The following is an 18,335-nucleotide window of genomic DNA, read 5'->3' on the forward strand; positions in this document are numbered from 1 at the left end:
TGTGTTTTTGGTTATGGTACTAGTTTGACTATGCATTGTAAAAGCCTTCAGAAAAAGACCTTAGAATTTGCAAAAAGTGTGGTGGCAGGAGGAACCTTGATGCAGAATTTTAATATATTAAATGAAATAAGGTAGGCGAAAACAAAAGTTAATTTTAAAATTACTGAATGAAAAGCTTTAAAATACATTGTTAAGCGAAGCGCAAACCATATTGAATTGTGAACTATTGTTTTTATTAAACCAGTATAGAAAGATCGAAAGACAAGGACATAATGAATGATGGTGTGTTTACCATGTTACTGAATTGAAAGGTGAACATGCTTTTCTCACACTGGAAGAGATTACTTGTAGAATCTGCTTCAATAGCAATAACCTCAGAACTCTGCCCAACCCTTAGAAACCATTCAGCAAATGTGCCTACATTTAACACCATGAATCGGTCCTGACCACATCCACACTCCGATTATGACCTTTGTGAAATCTAAAGACAATGTACAGAAACCAAATGTAAGCACCACATCTGCGTACAATCCACTTACCTGGATCTAAACATGTGAACTTGCAGCACTCCTTTGGGTCTTTGCGGTACTGCTGACAGCCTTGTGGTCCTTCGCACAATGCTGCTACACACATCTCAGGCTCGCCGTTGTGACACGTGCAGCTCAGACAGGGATCATCTCCTTTTGGAGTGAAGTAATAGCCTTCATCCACAATGTTGTCCTTAATGTCAACACAGGTCTGACCTAGAAATCAAAAAGTCATTATAATTACTATGATAGAGGAGCTTCACAGCACATCTTTTCTTGGATGCAGAATTAAAAAATTCCCACCATCCTACAGAACAGGTTATTTGTCCTTGTTCGATCTCTATATAGAGGTCAACTAACAGTAATCCACACCTGCACCTCCTGCTCTGTGTCTAAAGAACCTGCATATTCCATAATTTCCAACATGGCAGAAACAGATGTCTGGGGATGCTTTTGATACTCGTGTTCAGAGGAGAATTGCCTAGAATGTTTAGCAGATAATACAAGCCCAAATGCATATAAGTGAAAACAGAGTGAAAACTAAGTTAATCTTAATAGCAAGAGTTGTATTAGTAATTCATGGCCACTTCAGAAAGGATCTTGGATATACATAACCAGTGCTACATTCTTTTTCCACCAGGTTTTTACTTCTATGAGTTTTTTTACAACACATTTTCCTAGAAAAAAAACATCAAATGTGTTTATATATATTGGCAGAGGGGGGGAGGGACGGGGGGGGGGGGGGCGACCCAAGCCTATTCCCTATTATATTGTGTTTAAAAAACTAAACAAACCTGGCGGCAACACAACTGTATACCAAATAAACTGTTTACCAAAATTAAGCATGCTTTGCAAAGCACTCAAGAAAATACGAAGCTGTGTGCAGATACAGCTCTGCCCACAAGGTTATCAACCTTTTATACACCCCCACCCCACCTTAAGGCCAATAGCTTCACAAATGCCAGTGCCACAGAGAACAGAGGTATGGTGAATGGGTTATTGGCAAAGGTACATGGATTAGCCATTCAAGAAACAATGCTGGTGATTAGCACATGGATGTTATTGACCTCCTCTGAGGCAATCAGAATGTAATTATTTATACAGCGCTTCTATACGGGTTGAGTGCTTCAAAGCGGGAAGATAATACAGTAATCATTCTTAGGCCTTGAAGTTTCAGAATTATCTTAACAGTAATGCTGAACATAGTGCAGTGGCCCGGAGGCAAGTGCCAAGACTGGCAGGGGGGAATGGGGGGGGGGGGGGATTTGGACCCTGTAAGGCTCTGGAGGTGAGCCAGGAAACCAGTCACCAAAAACTGAATGGAGTTAGGGAGGAGAAGGATGGTGGAGAAAAAAAAACAGACATTAGCAGGGTAAAGGGAGAGAGAAGGAGGAAGAGAAGAGGAAGGCCTTTAGGTGTTTCCGGAACTTCAGGTGCTCTGGCTCAAGCTGGAGAGGCGCAGGGAGACTGTTCCACAGGGAGGCACCTGCAGAGTTTAAAGATCTACCCCCAAATCTCCGTTTGTGAAAGCGGCTCACCCGCAGAGAGTTGGGAGGACGGGAGGAGGACTCTAGAGGGTGAGTATTTAGGAGGAGTGTGTTGTAGATAGTGCAGGCCGCAGCCCCAGAAAGCCTTGTGGATTATGCAGAGGGTCTTGAACTTGATCCTTGCAGCCATGGGGAGCCAGTGGAGGGATTTAAGTGCCGGAGAGATGCGGTCCCTGGGCTTGAGGCCAAAGAGAAGTCTCACAGTTCAGTTATGATGAGTTATAGAGGACGGAGAGTAGAGGTAGGAAGGGTGAGAAAGAGGCTGTTGCAATAGTCCAGCCTAGAGAGAACCAGGGCTCTCGAGGTGGTGAGCCTCGGGGGGGGGGACGTGAGAAAAGGTAGAATACCTCTGAGGAGGTGCAGTTGGTAGTGGGACGTTTTGGAGATGTGGAGTCGAAGATGACAAGATTATTTGCCTCATTGGTATGTGAGGCTGCAGGGCCAAGGGAAAGTGGGAAAGCAGGAACAGGGGTCTCAATGAGGACAATCTCTCTTTTTCAGTTTAAAATATTTTTTTATTAATGATAACCATACAAGGCATACCAGGATTGTAAGAGAGGTCATCAACTAATTTTGGCATATAAATTAGCAAATGAAAAATACAAAACTATCAGTTCAAATACATAAAGGTCTTGCATGGATACGAGACTAATGGGTATTAAAACCCACATTTTTGGGTATATGTGGTGGCAGGGGGGGGGGGTTTCAGACACACATCAAAGACAAGCCATGACAGAACAGAACATACACAAGGAGGAGGGTGGGAATTAAAGAGGGAGAGTAGCATAGGGAAATGTGCATACATTTGTCGTATTGGGTGTCAGTTAAGCAGAATTAATATTGGATAAAAACTCTATAAAAGGTTTCCATTTTAATTCATGCTTTAATAGTAGTGAAGGAGTATAAACATTGCATTTTTACATATTGAATTCCACCGTATCTTGTAATTAAGTCAATCTAAATTTTTCCAGTTAGAAGAACAAGTTACTTACCAACTGTAAGGTTCTTTCGATTGGATGTTCCTCCCACATATTCCTCATCTTATGATATTCTTATCCCAGCTTCAGCTGCTTCGGAACATTTTTTCACCAGGGGGCGCTGTTCGAGACTGCAGAGTCGAAGTCCCTTGTGGGCTGCCGTCGGGCGTCGACGGCATACGCTGTATAAAGGGCTCGAGCAGAGCCCGTTACCCCAGTTCTGTTTTTACGGTGTTCATGGTTGCATCACCTGATCAGGCTTTAAGTCTTCAGGCTCTAAAGGAAGTCAGAGTACAACTGGCGTAAACTGTACAGAGGGGTAGGATGGGAGGGTCGATGAGGAATACATGGGAGGAACATCCAATCGAAAGAACGTTACAGTTGGTAAGTAACTTGTTCTTCGAATGTATTGTGTCCTACCATGTATTCCTCATTTTATGATAGACTCCAATAGCAGTGGTACTTTTGGAGGTGGGAGTATGAGGAATTTTCATTATGGACTGAATGAAGGACAGCTTTTGCAAATAGTCCTCCTTGGTAAGAAGTAGAGTCCAAGCAGTAATGCTTTACAAAGGTGCGCATTGACAACTAGGTGGCCGCAGCACAAATATCCCTCTGAAGGGCTGTGTAAATTGCCATGCCTCTGGTTGAATAAGCCCTTAATCCATCTGGAGGGCTCTTTCCCAGCTAGTTTATACCAGAGATTGCTAAAATTATCCATCTGGATAGAGTTTGTTTAAATACTGCAAGGCCCAATTTTTGTCCAGTATAGCCAACGAATAGTTGGTCACATTGTCGGAGATTTGCCAATCTGGCAATATAGAAACTGAGAGCCATTTTTGGGTCCTGTCTATGTAATCTTTCCTCTTCCTTACTAGCGTGAGGTGGAGGATAAAAGGAAGGTAAGAATCTTTTGTGACAGATGAAAATCAGACACTATTTTAGGCAAGAATGATGGCTTGACTTTTACAATAACCTTGTCCCTATGGAAAATAGTGTGAGGAGGCTTACAAGACAGTGCCTGAAACTCACTTACCCTACGGGCTAACGCTACAACCACTAACAGAATTGTTTTAAGAGTGAGCAGTCTTAATGGACAAAAATGTAAAGACTCGAAAGGAGCACACAGGAAATTTTAAGACTAGATTTAAATCCCAGATGGGCACCCGAAAAGGTGTCGGAGGGTATACATTTGTCAACCCTTTCAAGAATTGAATGGCTAGAGGCATTTTAAAATAGGACACCTCTTCCGAGGACCGCTTAAAGATAGATAGTGCTGCCAAGTAACGTTTTATCGTTCCAACTTGGAGCCCCAAATTGGCTAAGTTTAAGAGAAAAGAAAGTACTGTTGGAGTATTACAAAGAAATGGATCCACATTCTTATCCCTGCACCAGTTACTGAACTTGTTCCAACAACACCGATACAGGGATTTTGTTGCTGGCCTTCTGGCCGAAACCAAAATCTCCATTACGTCATCCGGGAGGTCCCAATCCTTCTATCTTAGCCTCTCAGAAACCATGCGTGAAGGCTGAGTGTCGTGACCTCTGGATGGAGAACCCGACCTTCCTCTTACGAGAGAAGATCCTCCCTTTGTGGAAGACGTATTGAAGGGCAGATGGACATGTCCAGAAGGTCCGGGTACCACGTATTCCTGGCCCAATCCGGGAAATTAGGATCATGGCTTTCCTGAACTTTCTCAACCTCCTGATTACATGAGGAATCATGGGGACTGTAGGAAATGCGTAACGAAGTGGAAATACCCAGTCCACTATGAACGTGTCCTCTAGCGCTCCTGTTGGGGGAAATTCCCTTGAGCAATACAGTTCACAGTACCATTGGCCCAGGTCGCGAACAGAGCCACTTGAGGGGTTCCCCAAAGGGTGAAGATCTCTTGAAGGACTTCCTGAGCAAGCTCCCATTCGTGGGACACTGTGCTCTGCCTGCTCAGAGCATCTGCCGCCATGTTTAGCTCTCTGGCGAGGTGAACTGCCGACACAGATTCCTTCTTGCATTGCCCAGAACCAGAGCTGCATTGCCTCTCTGCACAGTGGAAGTGATCCTACGCCTCCTCTTTTGTTGAGGAAGTACATGGCCACTGTGTTGTCCGTCATTATCAGGACATTCTTTCCCTGTACAGAGGGCAGAAAAGCCTTCAGCGCTAGTCTGATTGCTCTCAGCTCCAAAAGGTTGATGTGTAGTTTGGACTCCGATGGAGACCAACGACTGCTGATTGCCCGATCGTTGGTGTGGGTTCCCCACCCTGTGAGTGAGGCGTCCGTCACTACCGTTATCTCCGGCCATGTTTGCCAAAAAGGTTCCCCCTTGAGGATATTCTCCTTGCAAGCCCACCATAGGAGATCTTGAGCCACTTTGGTCAGGGCTTGTAGAAGATCTGACATCTCCCTTGAAAACTGGGACCATTGAGTCCTGAGGGACCACTGCAGGGATCTCATCCTCAATCTGGCCTCTGGCACCAGAGAAATGCAGGATGCCATGAGGCCTAGCAACCTTAGAAAGTCGAATGCCGGTAGCTGTTGGGCATTTTGAAACTTCATTATCATCTGCAGAATGTGGTGAGGTCTCTTCGGGAGGCGAGGCTTTCCCTGAGGAAGTGTCCAGGATCGCTCCGATGAATTAGAGTTTTTGGCTTGGAATCATTTGGGACTTCTTGTAATTGAGGGAGAGGCCCAGACTATTTAAGAAGTGGCAGGTCAAGGCCAGATGTTCCTGGGCTCGTTCGAATGAACTCTCTCTGATCAGCCAATCGTCCAGATATGGGTAGACGTGAATCCCCCTTCTTCTGATACTCGCTGCCACCACTGCTATCAGTTTGGTGAAAACCCTCGGGGCAGAGGTTAGCCCAAATGGTAGAACCCGAAACTGATAATGAGAACCACCAATTGGAAACCTCAGGTACTGTCTGTGTTGAGATGGATTGGCACATGAAAGTAAGCTTCCTGAAGGTCAAAGGAAACCAGCCAGTCCTGAAGTTGAAGAACCTGAAGGATCTGAGAAAGGGTCACCATCTTGAACTTGTCCTTCCTGAGGAACCTGTGCAAGCTTCTTAAGTCCAAGATGGGTCTCAATCCTCTGTCCTTTTTGGCGACGAGAAAATAGGGGGAGTACCTGCCCTGGTTCCGCTCCATTACAGGTACATGTTCTAGTGCACCTTTCTCTAGCAGGGTTAAAATTTCCTGCACAAGGAGCGGGTCTGGAGTCTTTACAGAGTTGGATCCCGGTGGATAATTGTGAGGTCTTTGATGAAAAGCAAGACAGTAACCATGGGTCACTATCTCTAGTGCCCAGGCATCTGACGTAATGCCCCGCCATTCGTCCAGATACCAAGTGATTCTGCCTTCCACCGGGGTTTTGTGGGTTAAGACCTCAAAATGGCTTTGCAGCGGCTGTAGCAGTGGCTGAGGAGATGGTAGCCGCTGCTGTGCCTAATCTAGCACCTCTCCCTTTTCCACCACAAAAGGGTTTTCTCTGTTGGCCTCTCTGACTGGCCTGCCCTCTCCCTTTTCCAAAAGGGAAATAGAAGCGAAAAGGGCGACTCTTCCAGGAAGATGAGCCTGCGTAAAGAGTGTTGCTAGGGTTGTCTTATAGCGGCGCTGAGCGATTTTGCTGCCGCTTTCGAGGTCTGCAGCTTATCCAAGCTCTCGTCCGCCTTGCTGCTAAACAACCACAAGCCGCCAGGCATATTAAGTAATCTAGTCTGCACATCAGGTGCAAAGCCATATTTCCTTAGCCATGAGAATCTGTGCAAGACTGTGCTAGATGCCGTGGACCTGCCTATACTATTTGCAGTGTCCAATCCTCACTGAAGGCATTCCTCCATTGCCTCTTTACCATCCTTCACTATACCCAGGAAACATCCCGTTCACCTTCCGGGATGCGTTCAGCCGCTGAGGACATGCAGTCCCACAGGGTATAAGTAAATCTTGCTAATGTGCAAGTGACATTAGTCGATTGAAGGGCCATGCTGCCCGAAGTAAAAGCTCTCCGGGCCCAAGCATCAACATTTTTATCGTCCCTGTCTGGTGGTATTGATGGGTAAGCTGATTGCCTAGTGGAGGTTGCAGTTTGCATCACTAGACTTTCAGGAGATGAATGTTTGGATAAATATTCTGGATCTGACAAGGCTGGTCTATATTTTGGTACCAGTTTTTATTTACTGCTGCAATTGAATCTGGAGTATTCCAATTTGCCATTATTCTTTTTTGTAGAGCTTTGTGGAATGGGAGAACAGGATCTTTTAAAAAGGACCCTCACTAAGGATGTCAGTAATGTCATGTCATCCTGGTCAAAATCCAGGGAAGCTGCTTTCCAACCCATAAAATCAATGACCCTTCCCATAAGATTTCTACAACTGGTTTCAGTATGATCTGTGGGTTCTGGTCTTTCAAAATCCACTTCAGATGAAGTGTCTAAGCCACTTGCATTTTGGAGACAGTAATAGAGGTCTATTATTTTAGACTGAGGGTCCACTAGTTCTTCAGGAACTTCCCTGGCTCCAAATCTAACACCAGCTGGAGTGACATCCTCTTCAGAGGAATGTTCTTCATATATAGAAGACATGGATCTGAAAAATTCCTGTCTTGGTTGTGGGTGGAAAGTCTTTTCAGGCAAAGAAGGTGGAATTTGCCTAGGTATGGATAATGGCGTCGACTTGGGTCTTGGTATCAAAGAAGGCCTTGATAAAGGCGTCAAAGGCGTTGATAGGGTAGACGCTGGCTTCGACGGCGTCGAAGGAGGCTTCGATACAGCTAAAGGTGTCAACGTCATTTTTGTAATCAGTCTCAAATCTATGGTTGTCGACCGTGTCGAGTCGAGTTTTGATTTCGACGTCGATGCCGATTCCGTTAGCCCCGATTTATGCACCGGAGGCTTAGACTTAATGTGAGGTGTCGGGGAACTTTCCCTTGAAGATACACTCGACTCTTTCAACCCTTGCTTGTTTGGATCTTGATTTTCCTCTGTCACTTTTAGAGTGAGTAGAGGCATGATCACCACGCAGCAACTTCGGGGGTCTGGGCCGCTTTCTTGAATATTTTCAGCATCGAAGCCCTGAAAGCCTCCCATTTTTCTGGGTAATCGTGCTTTGAAGGGTAAGTTACTCTCCTCTCAGAAGAGGACGAGGAGGAAGAAGACCTATGAAGAAGACCTATGATGTCGCTTTCTTGACTTTTTCGTCGAAGATGAGGAAGACTTCCTCGAGCGAATTTCCGATCTCGACATCCTCGACTCGGGACGAGATTTTCTACCGGATTCATCCGAATCCTTTTGTCTTTTCAACGACTTCTATTTCTCCTCCCCCACGGCCAGCTTACCTCTGCGTTCCCTAAGAGCTTCATTTGACATGGGCTGACAGGACCTGCATTCATCAACCCGATGGTCTGGGATGAGGCAATTCCGATAGGGGGGTTGGTTATAGACATCTTCCTGCCACACAGAATTTATTTTAGACCTGTCTTGGGTGTGGAGGGAGTTGAAGACTAAGACCTCATCGAAGAAATTCTTAATGCGCCGTTCGTAACGCGAAGCAGTCGCGTCGGAAAAACGGAACTGAGTTAACGGGCGCAGCTTGAGCCCTTTATACAGCGGATGACGTCGACACCACACCCGACGGCGGCCCTCGAGAGACTTTAACTCCGCGGTCTCGAACAGCGCCCCTGGTGAAAAAATGTTCCGAAGCAGCTGAAGCTGGGATACGAATATCATAAGATGAGGAATACGTGGGAGGACACATTCCAATCGAAGTTATAGTTTTCATGGCCACCAACATGAAAAAATGAAACAGGTAAACATTACTCTTATGCATAACATGTGTTGGCATAGTATTTCCAATAAAGAGTAGCTGAGGACAAACGTCAAGCTGTAGACTAAAGATTTCACATATTTACAGTCAGGAAACATATGTCTAAAGGTTCCTGAATGTTGAAGGCAACTCCACAGTTGTCGTTTTGTGAAGAGCTGCATTTGAGTAGTAGAGAGGGAGTGATAAAATCTCTATGGTGAAAGAAATATAGGGATTGTAATAGGCTTGCTGAGGTGGTGATTCTTGATATGTGGTTCCACGCTTGAGGTCATTCTAGTTGATAGTCTTGTAGAGCACAATCCTGCTTCCAAGCCTGATAAGAATTTTGCATAGTGTCATGGAGGGGGGTTTCTGTAAGGATTTTATAGAACAGTGAGGCAGTCATGCCGGAGATATGGACAGATTGTAGCCTATCTACATTGACAACAATATTACTACATATGAGTGAATCATAATGTTCCATTATTCCATCATAAATAGATGGGTATTGTTGGGTATATGAGATCGGGTTATGGAAACTAGTAGCAAGTACATTGAAAGTGATCGGAAGACCAGGTACAAAACTCAACTAAGATTTGATGCCCAGAGAGAGCCACTGCCTCCAGAAAATTAATCTTTTCTTAATTTTAATCAATGGATTAAATCAGAGAAATGAAGAAATACATTTGGAGGGATTTGGCATATGTGGAAACAGATGTTCTGAGGTAGAGGGCAGATAAAATTATACTTGTGCATTTTATGTATCTATTTTTCATTTTGATGAGATAGCAATCCGCCAGGGTAAGAGGGGGATACCATGGCTCTCTCTAGGCTTAGCAATTGAGGTACATCAATAGATAGTTCATGAGTATAGATTTTTCATGAGTAAACCCTAACTGTACTTGCTTCATGACGAAAGCCGTATGATATTTTTTAAAGTCTGGTAAGGCCATTTTCCAAAAGCACATGGATATTTCAGTTTACATAGGGATAGTATATGTTTCTTGGTACCCCAAAAAAAATTATTTGGAAACAAATCTATAGACTTGAAGAATGAGGAGCAGAGAGGTAACGTACAAGAAATACATAAAAGGAGATATCATAATTGAGATCGATTCTAATCTACCACCAGGACAGGTCAAAAGGGGACCAGGAGTCAGTGAATTCCTTGATTCTCAATGAAAGATGTAGTGTTATGTTTGAAGATGTCCTTGATAAGAGTTGGAGATATGGATACCAAGGTATTTTAAACCAATGGGACAGCATTTCATACCCGATGTTTAAATATGAGGTTTAGTACATTGTATATTAAGGGGTAGGATTTCTGACTTGTCCATATTCAATGCATATCCTGATGCTAAGGAGAATTGCAAGATAATCTGCAAAATATGTGGTAAAAAGATATCTGGATTTCTTAGCAGGAGTAATATGTCATCAGCAAAAGCTGCTGTTTTAATCTGCACATTATCACACTCTATTTTCTTTGTCATTATTTTGTCTAATTCCTTCTAGGAAGGGCTCTAGGGCTAAGATGAAAAGGACTGGGGAAAGTGGACAACCTTGGTGTGTGCCTCTAAATAAGGGGAAGTATGGGGACATTTGCCCATTAACATAAATAGTGTTTTGGGATTGGAGTAGAGTATTCTTATTAGGGAGATAAGAGAAGAATCAAAATCATGCCATTTAGGGCTTCAAAACATAATTCCATTCTACCCCATCAGAAGCTTTTTCTGCATCGAGGGAGACCGGGAGCATAAGAATCTTTGGATCCATGGATATTGCCCAACGTATTTAGGAAGAGTCTAATGTTTCAGAAGGAAAGTCTACCCTTAATCTATCCCACTTGATCATGTTTGACTAATTTAGTAAACAGGGGAAGGAGTCTATTCGCTAGAATTTGTGAAAAATATTTTCAATCTGTACTAATAAGGTCTGTAGCTCTGAGGTAGCTCGGGATCTTTGCTCAGTTTTGGAAAAGCTATCAGCATAGCCTCTAAAAAAAGTTCCTTGCGCCTTGATATCCAAACTAAAGTGAGAGAGAGAGTTCATTAAGTTTGGGTACCAAGTTGCTTAAAATGAGAAAAAAGAAAATCAAATGGGAAAACCACCAAGTCCCGGGGCTTTACCCTTTTTGGAGGTCTTTTATAGCTTTACCAAATTCATCGGCAGATATAGGAGCGCTAAGAGTCCGCAGATCAATTTTGGGATACGAGGTGTGAGGTATGTTGTGAAGAAAAACCTTAATGTGTGTATTATTAGGGGGGGGCTTCTGATGTGCTTAATATTTGATAAAATATGGAGAGGACATTAATCATTTCTTTATCTGAAAAGGTCCCGTTGCCCACTTGATCTTTAATTACAGCAATTCTGGCTTTATCTTGTTTAGGTTTAGCAAGGAATTTACTAGATTTATTAGAGAATTGATATTTTTTGCTTCATATTTTAAGAGATTCGCACAGGAATATTGTGTAGCGATTTTATTACATTTTACCCTAACTTTGATAATATTATTTAGAGTATATCTGAGCTGGTGCGAGCAAAAAGAGATTCCTGGATTTTGAGTTGTTTGAGGATATGGTCTGATTCATGTTTAAGTTTCCTTTTCTTGCTTGCAGCAAATGATATAATAGAGCCACAAAGGACAGCTATGTAGCAATACCTATCGGTAACTACAAGTACCCCAGCTTCTGTTTGCTGCAAAGAACTGGTTGTGTCTGTTGGGTTATATAGGTTATGAATAAGTCGTCTACTAAGAGGGCAGGGTTGAATATCTATCTATTAGATTTACATGGAATTTGCGATGGCATGAGTAGAATGTGAACAGGTGTAGTTAGTGAATGGGATTTAGTTTTTTTAAAAACGCACACTGGATTTCCTATCAAGGAATTTGTCAACAATTGCATTACAATCAACACAGATAATGACGAAAAATATGATTCCTGAATCGTGTCCAGAAGTGGGGATCTGGCGATGTAGGACCGTATATGTTCAGAAATGTATATTCTATAGATTCAATAAATAATTTAGCATGCACCCATCTGCCTATGTCATCAGATTCATTAGCTATTACTTTACACTTAAAGCTCTTATTTATAAGAGTAATAACTACATTTTTCTTCCCTTTAGCTGCACTTGAGAAGACTTGGCCTACCCAGTGGTGTTTAGGTTTAGCAGCTTCTGTTTGTGAAAGATGGGTTTCATGGTTAGAAGCTATTGATGATTTAGCTCTGTTAAGATGTGAAAGTATTTTCTGACTCTTAATGGGGTTATGCAACCATTTGACGTTCCAAGGTGTTACATTAAAAGCCATACCTTTGAACAAAAAAATATATACATAGCAGTATTAGGACCTTATACATATTATTATTGTGTTAATAACAGTCCGTACAATAATATTTAGCGTAACTACTAGGAAACCTTCTATAAATTAGGCCTGATGAATCTGCGCACATGGTAAATACGCAAAGGGAATGACACATGAGGGTTGTGGGGAGACAAACAAGATCAACATGGATATATATGATCTGCAGCTGTATAAAGAAGAGAACTCTAAGGAAAATTGTGGCTAACCGGAAACCGCCACGCCAATCCATGTTGAAAAAGAAAAGAAATGGGGGTTGGAGGACCGCAGACAGGACAGCCTCCCTCACCTCCCACTCCGGCGGAGTAACAAGAGCATTAAGTGTTAAACTTCAGGTAGGTGGTCTTGATGTGTCCATCTCATCCTTTTTATAGTTTTGAATAAAGAGTGGGTTTTGAAAGGTGGAAGTCTGACCATTTAGGATGACTTTAAGAATGGTTGAATGCAGAATACCATATCTGGCATTTAACTGTTTTAAGGCTGGTCTAGAGGCAAGCAATCCTTTTCCCCTAGCAGCTATGGCGGTTGGTACATCCTAGGAGATCATTTTCTGCCATTCCATAAAAGTTGCTTTAATAGTTTCACTTTTTCCAATATAAGTATCATGTGTGTAATCTAGTAATGCAAAAATAAGAGTTCTGGAAGTATTATTAGGAGATTGCACGGGCTTGGGTGTTCCAATCCGATGAGCTCTTTGAATATTGAATCGAACCAACGTTGGTAGATCGAGCAGCCAAGTAAGCATTAAATTAAGGAACAAGATTGTGTGATCTCCTTCAGAGCCTTTCAAAGGGCTGACAATATGAATATTGTTCCTTCTGTTACGATTTTCAAGGTTTTCTGTTTGTTTTTGCAGATGTTTGACAGAATTTTCAAGCACATGTACTCTGCATGTCACATCCTCCGCATCACTAACAAGTCTTTCAACCTCCCTTCAGGAACCAAGTAAGCTGTAAAACTTTGTCTTGAATAAGATATAAGGAACTGGAAAGCTTTTTTTTTTCTTTTTTGAAGTGATAACTTACGTATCAGACAATTGCGGACTAGAATACGTGAACATATGGTCGAGTTTAGGCAGTCAGGATTTGAAATTGCCACTCGCCATCCATTGGCAAACGATGCATCAAGCTAGTAACAAGGAAGACTTAAGATTCATAGGTTTAATGAAAGTTAGAAAAGGGAGAGGAGGTGGTGACACTATTTTGAAGTTACGACAATTAGAGGCCAAATGTATTTGTTTACTTCGTTATACTCAGGATGGGCTGAACACAGATAATGAGATGTACATGTTTTTATGATTCTTTTCTTTAACAGAGCAAGCCAGAAGTGAAAATGTCAAGATATTTGAGTGATACTACACTATAGGCAAACGCAGAATCAATCTGCTTGGAATGCTCTAAATAATGTTGATGTGCTATGGCAGCACCCCCTCTGACCGCGTGCGTTTTGGGAAGACATATTATTATGAGTGTCTATAATGTTATCTATTAAGCACACATACTGTATACACCAATATGCCAAAAACTCCATTTGTATCATTTAATCCATCAAAATTACACTTTTAACACTAAATCCTATCGCTCATACATATATCATTAGAACATAGAAATTACAATTGGTTAAACTTTTATTCTAATCGGTGGCGCGCGCTATGGATGGAGTACTATGTACTCCATTCATGGAACGAACTACCGTGCACTGGTACTTTTACTTTAGACCACATGATATTGCACATGCGTTAAGGATCAGTCAAACTGTAGAAAGACGTGCGCACAATGATAGTGGCTCGGAATCTGAGCATGCGCGATAACTTGCACCAATGGGAAGATAGCACGCAAAATGGATCGAGCCCTTAATAAAGGTAAGCTTACGAGGGGAACCTCACTTTAAATATCAATGGGAAGGCCTACAGACATCACTTTAATAAGCACTTTTCTCTGCTTATCAGGACACAATACAATCAATAAGCACAATGGCGAGCCGGCTATATCAGAATAGCCGCATTACAGAAATCAACATATGACTCCTAGCATTCTCATCAGGCGCAAGTAACAATCCGGTGAGTCTGTGTGAGCAATATGGGATACATTGCTCACCGTAATCGTATTTCTGCTTAGATTCACATGCTGTGCATAGGCCGACATCTAGTGGAAGCTGTGGAGTATTACAGTTTGTTTTTCGAAACTCGAAAATGGGCGTCGACACAGGCCGTGCCAGTAATACTATCCCTAGTGTGTCGTCCACTGTACCCATGATCCCTCACGCGTGTAGGACCCTCAGATTGTATTTTTTCTTACATGAGGTAGCATGAGGAAAAGCGCCGGTACAGATGATCCAAGCAGATATAAAGAAAGGTAATACTACAAGCATCCATGCGCCTTCTCTCAGAGGGGAGGAAGGGTGGGTGCATGTGAATCTAAGCAGATACAAGCATCAGAAATATGATTACGGTGAGTAATGTATCCCTTCTGAAGCTTGTGGAATCTGCTTAGATCACATGCTGTGCATAGATTAGCAAGCAGTACCTGAAGGAGGTGGATGTGAGAAGGGTCATGAGCAAATAAATGTCTTAAAACCGCTTGTCCCACTTGGGTATCTGTCTTGGAATGGGTGTCAATGCAGTAGTGCTGAGTAAAAGTGTGAATAGAGCTCCAAGTAGCTGCTTTGCAAATGGTGTCAAGGGGGACATTTGCAATGAAAGCCAGAGTGGCCCCAATGCCTCTTGTAGAGTGGGCTCTTGGCGTGAAAGAGTTTTTTCAGAAAGGGAGTAACACAGCTGGATACATTTAATAATCCACTTAGAGATGGCACCTTTAGAGACGCGATCCCCCTCTCTGCCTATAGCTATGGAGACAAACAGTTGGTCTGTTTTCCTTAGCGGTCTGGTCTTGCTTATATAGTAGAAGACCACCCTACGCACATCTAGGGGTGTGTAGTTTCACCTCAGCCCAGCTCTGTGGGTCTTGGAAGAAAACCGGAAGCTCGATGGACTGGTTCACGTGGAATTTAGAAATAAACTTAGGTGAGAACCTAGGGTGTGTGCGTAAAACCAGTTTATCTTTATGGACAGTAAAGAAAGGATCTTGCACTGATAGAGCCTGAATTTCACGGACCCTTCTTATAGATGTAATAGCTACTAAGAAGGCTGTCTTATAAGTCAGGTGTTTGAGACTGCTTTTATGCATGGGCTCGAATGGGGGGCCCAGATAGCACCACATTAAGGTCCCATCCTGGTGGTGGGTTAGAAATAGGAGGGTGAAGTCTCTTTACTCCTTCCATGAAGGCTTTAACTACTGGTACTTTCCACCACAACACCTTGTTATGGGAAGTGGTGTATGTCGACAGGGCTGCCAGGTGTACCTTCAGTGAGTTAAAGACCAGTTCTGCATCCAGCAGGTGGAGCATGTATGTAACGATAGTGGAAGGGGAGCAATCAACTGGGTTGATTTGTTTATTCTGGCACCAGATAACGAATCTCTTCCATTTGTCAAAGTAGCAGTGCCTCGTGTTTGGCTTCCTAGATTCTCTTAGGATGTCCATACACCTCTGAGGTAAATTGAGATGTCCGAACTCTATGACCTCAGGAGCCATTCTGCCAGGTTCATTGAGTTGGGTTGAGGATGCACTGTTTGACCTTGGTGCTGGGACAGTAGGTTGTACCAGGCCGGAAGTTTGATCGTTTCGCACACGGCTAATCTGCTTAAGTGTGGGAACCACGGTTGTCTCGCCCACATGGGAGCAACCAGGGCGAGCGTCATCGACTCTCTGTTCATGTTGTTGACCACCTTCCTGATGAGGAGTTGGTGAAAAAGTGTACGCAAACATACCTGACCAGTTCATCCACAGGGTGTTCCCCTGGGAGTCTGGTTGGGGGAACCTGGATGCATATCCTGGGCATGGTCTGTTTTCGCTTGTGGCGAATAGGTCTACAGTGGGGAAACCCCACTGAGAGAAGATATCTTCTATGACTTCTCTGTGTAGACACCATTCGTGTTCCTCTGGGATGCGGTCTCTGCTTAGAGCATCCGCTAGAGAACTGAGATCCCTGGAACATGTTGCGATGACAGGAACATGTTCCGTCTGAGTGCCCATATCCAAATTTTCTGGGCAAGCTTGGACAGATTTGGCGAACGAGTCCCTCCTTGCTTGTTCAGGTAAAACATGGCTGTAGTGCTGTACGTCTGGATTTGCACTGACAGATTTAGCAGGTAGGGCTCGAACGATTGAAGCGTTCTGAATACTGCCAGAAGTTCTAGCAGGTTGATGTGAGTCTTGGCCACTGAGTGAGACCAGAGACCCTGAGCTGTGTGGTGGAGATGGTGAGCTCCCCAACCTGTCAGGCATGCATCGGTTGTGACTACCGCCTGTATCTCGGGATCGTAAAAGGGTTTCCCCTTGGACAGATTTTCTCTTGTCCACCAGTTTAGGCTTTGTACAAGTGTTGGCGAAATGACCACTAGATCGTGCCACTGACCACTTGCCTGAGACCACTGTTTCGCCAAACATTCCTGCATGGGACACATGCGCAGGCGCGCGTGGGGGACCAGGTAAATACATGCCGCCATCATGCCCAGCAACCGCATTGCTTTGCGTACCGTTATCTGGCGACCGGACTGATATTGCGGAATTTGCAGAAGTATATTCCGAATTCTTTCTTCGGAAGGAAAGATCAACCCTTCTTGAGTGTCTAGGATAGCTCCTAGGAACTGTTTGGAGGTGCTTGGCACTAGACTTGACTTTTTCTCGTTTATTGAGAAGCCCAATTCGAAGAGGTCGATTGTCCTTTGAACGTTTGTTCTGCAAATTACTGGGGTCTCCTCCGTGAGGAGCCAGTCGTCCAGGTAAGGGTATACCGGGATTGCCTCCATGCGTAGGTGTGCTGCCGCCACGGCCAGTACCTTGGTGAATACCCTTGGAGCCAAGGCTATACTGAAGGACAGTACCTTGAACTGGTAGTGCCAATTGTCCACCTTGAAGCGCAAGTACTTTCTGTGCGCCGGGAACATGGAAATATGAAAATAGGATCTTCCATGTCCAATGTTGCCATGTAATCCCCTTTTTTAGGAGGGGATTACCTCTTGGAGAGTAGTCATGCAAAATTTTTGGGGCTTGACATACTTGTTTGCAGGCCGTAAGTCCAATACTGGGCGTATTGTCAAATCCTTTTGTGGCACAACGAAGTAAATTGAATAAATACTCTTGTTTACCTGGTGCCGGGACGAGTTCTATCATGTCCTTTGCTAGCAGATTGACGATCTCCTTGAGGGGGATCTTCTTGTGTTCCAAAGAATGTATTCTTTGTCATGGAGGATGGTTCCAGGGACGCCCTAACAGTTCTATGCAGTGCCCAGCGGATACTGTGGACAGCACTCTGTCTGATGTGATCCCTTCCCAAACTTGGGTGAAGTCGGAAATGCGTCGCCCTACTGGGGTTGCGTGAGAAGGGACCCTGAACGGAGCGTCACTGTTTTGGTGGAGGCGTGCCGCCTCCTTTACTGGGACTGCCTCTACCCTTATCACGTCCTCTTTTGTTACCTCTGCCGTAACCCTGGGTAGACTGTTGGTTATTATTGTTCCATGGTGTACCCTGCCCCTGGGAATAGTTAGATCCTCCCTGGAAATTTTGGCCGCGTGGGCGACGAAAATTGCCATTCCCTCTCTGATTAGGGGGTTTGTTGGTTAGTTGGCCTAGGGATTTGAGTCTCTCATACTCGTCCTTGGCATTTTTCAGCGCGTCCTCGACGCCTTACCAAACAACAGATCCGGCTCCACCGGTTTATCTAACAAAGATGCTTGGGCTTCAGCCTTGAATCCAGACTACCGTAACCAAGCGTGTCTCTTGATAACAGTTCCTTCTGCTATCAATCTGCTGGCGTTATCTGCGGCATCAAAGGTTGCTTTTAAAATGTAACCGGACACGGCTCTTCCCTCCGCCGCAACTGATGCCAACTGGCTCTTTAAGGGTTCTGTGGCGGAGTCTATGAGTGCCGCGACTTCTTCCCACTGATTGCAGTTGTAGCTGGCCAACAGGGTGGTGGAGTTGGCAAAATGCCTGGTAGGCGGAAGTGGAGGCTACTTTCCTGCCCAAACCATACCGTTTCTTGCTCTCCTTGTCGTGAGGAGCT

General features: G+C 44.0%; 1 protein-coding gene across 6 annotated transcripts in view; it reads right to left on the minus strand.

Moving 5' to 3' along the window:
- The window catches only part of DGCR2 (DiGeorge syndrome critical region gene 2), a 1,169,540-nt gene that overhangs the window by 385,162 nt on the left and 766,043 nt on the right, over positions 1-18,335 (minus strand). For all 6 annotated transcript variants that reach the window (XM_069619936.1, XM_069619935.1, XM_069619934.1 and 3 more), the window contains one exon: positions 540-743. In XM_069619936.1, coding sequence (XP_069476037.1) covers positions 540-743 — 204 coding nt within the window. The remainder of the gene's footprint in view (positions 1-539; positions 744-18,335) is intronic.

This window comes from Ambystoma mexicanum, chromosome 10 (genome assembly GCF_040938575.1).
Source record: "Ambystoma mexicanum isolate Mex_15411 chromosome 10, UKY_AmexF1_1, whole genome shotgun sequence".
NCBI classification, from domain to species: Eukaryota; Metazoa; Chordata; class Amphibia; order Caudata; family Ambystomatidae; genus Ambystoma; species Ambystoma mexicanum.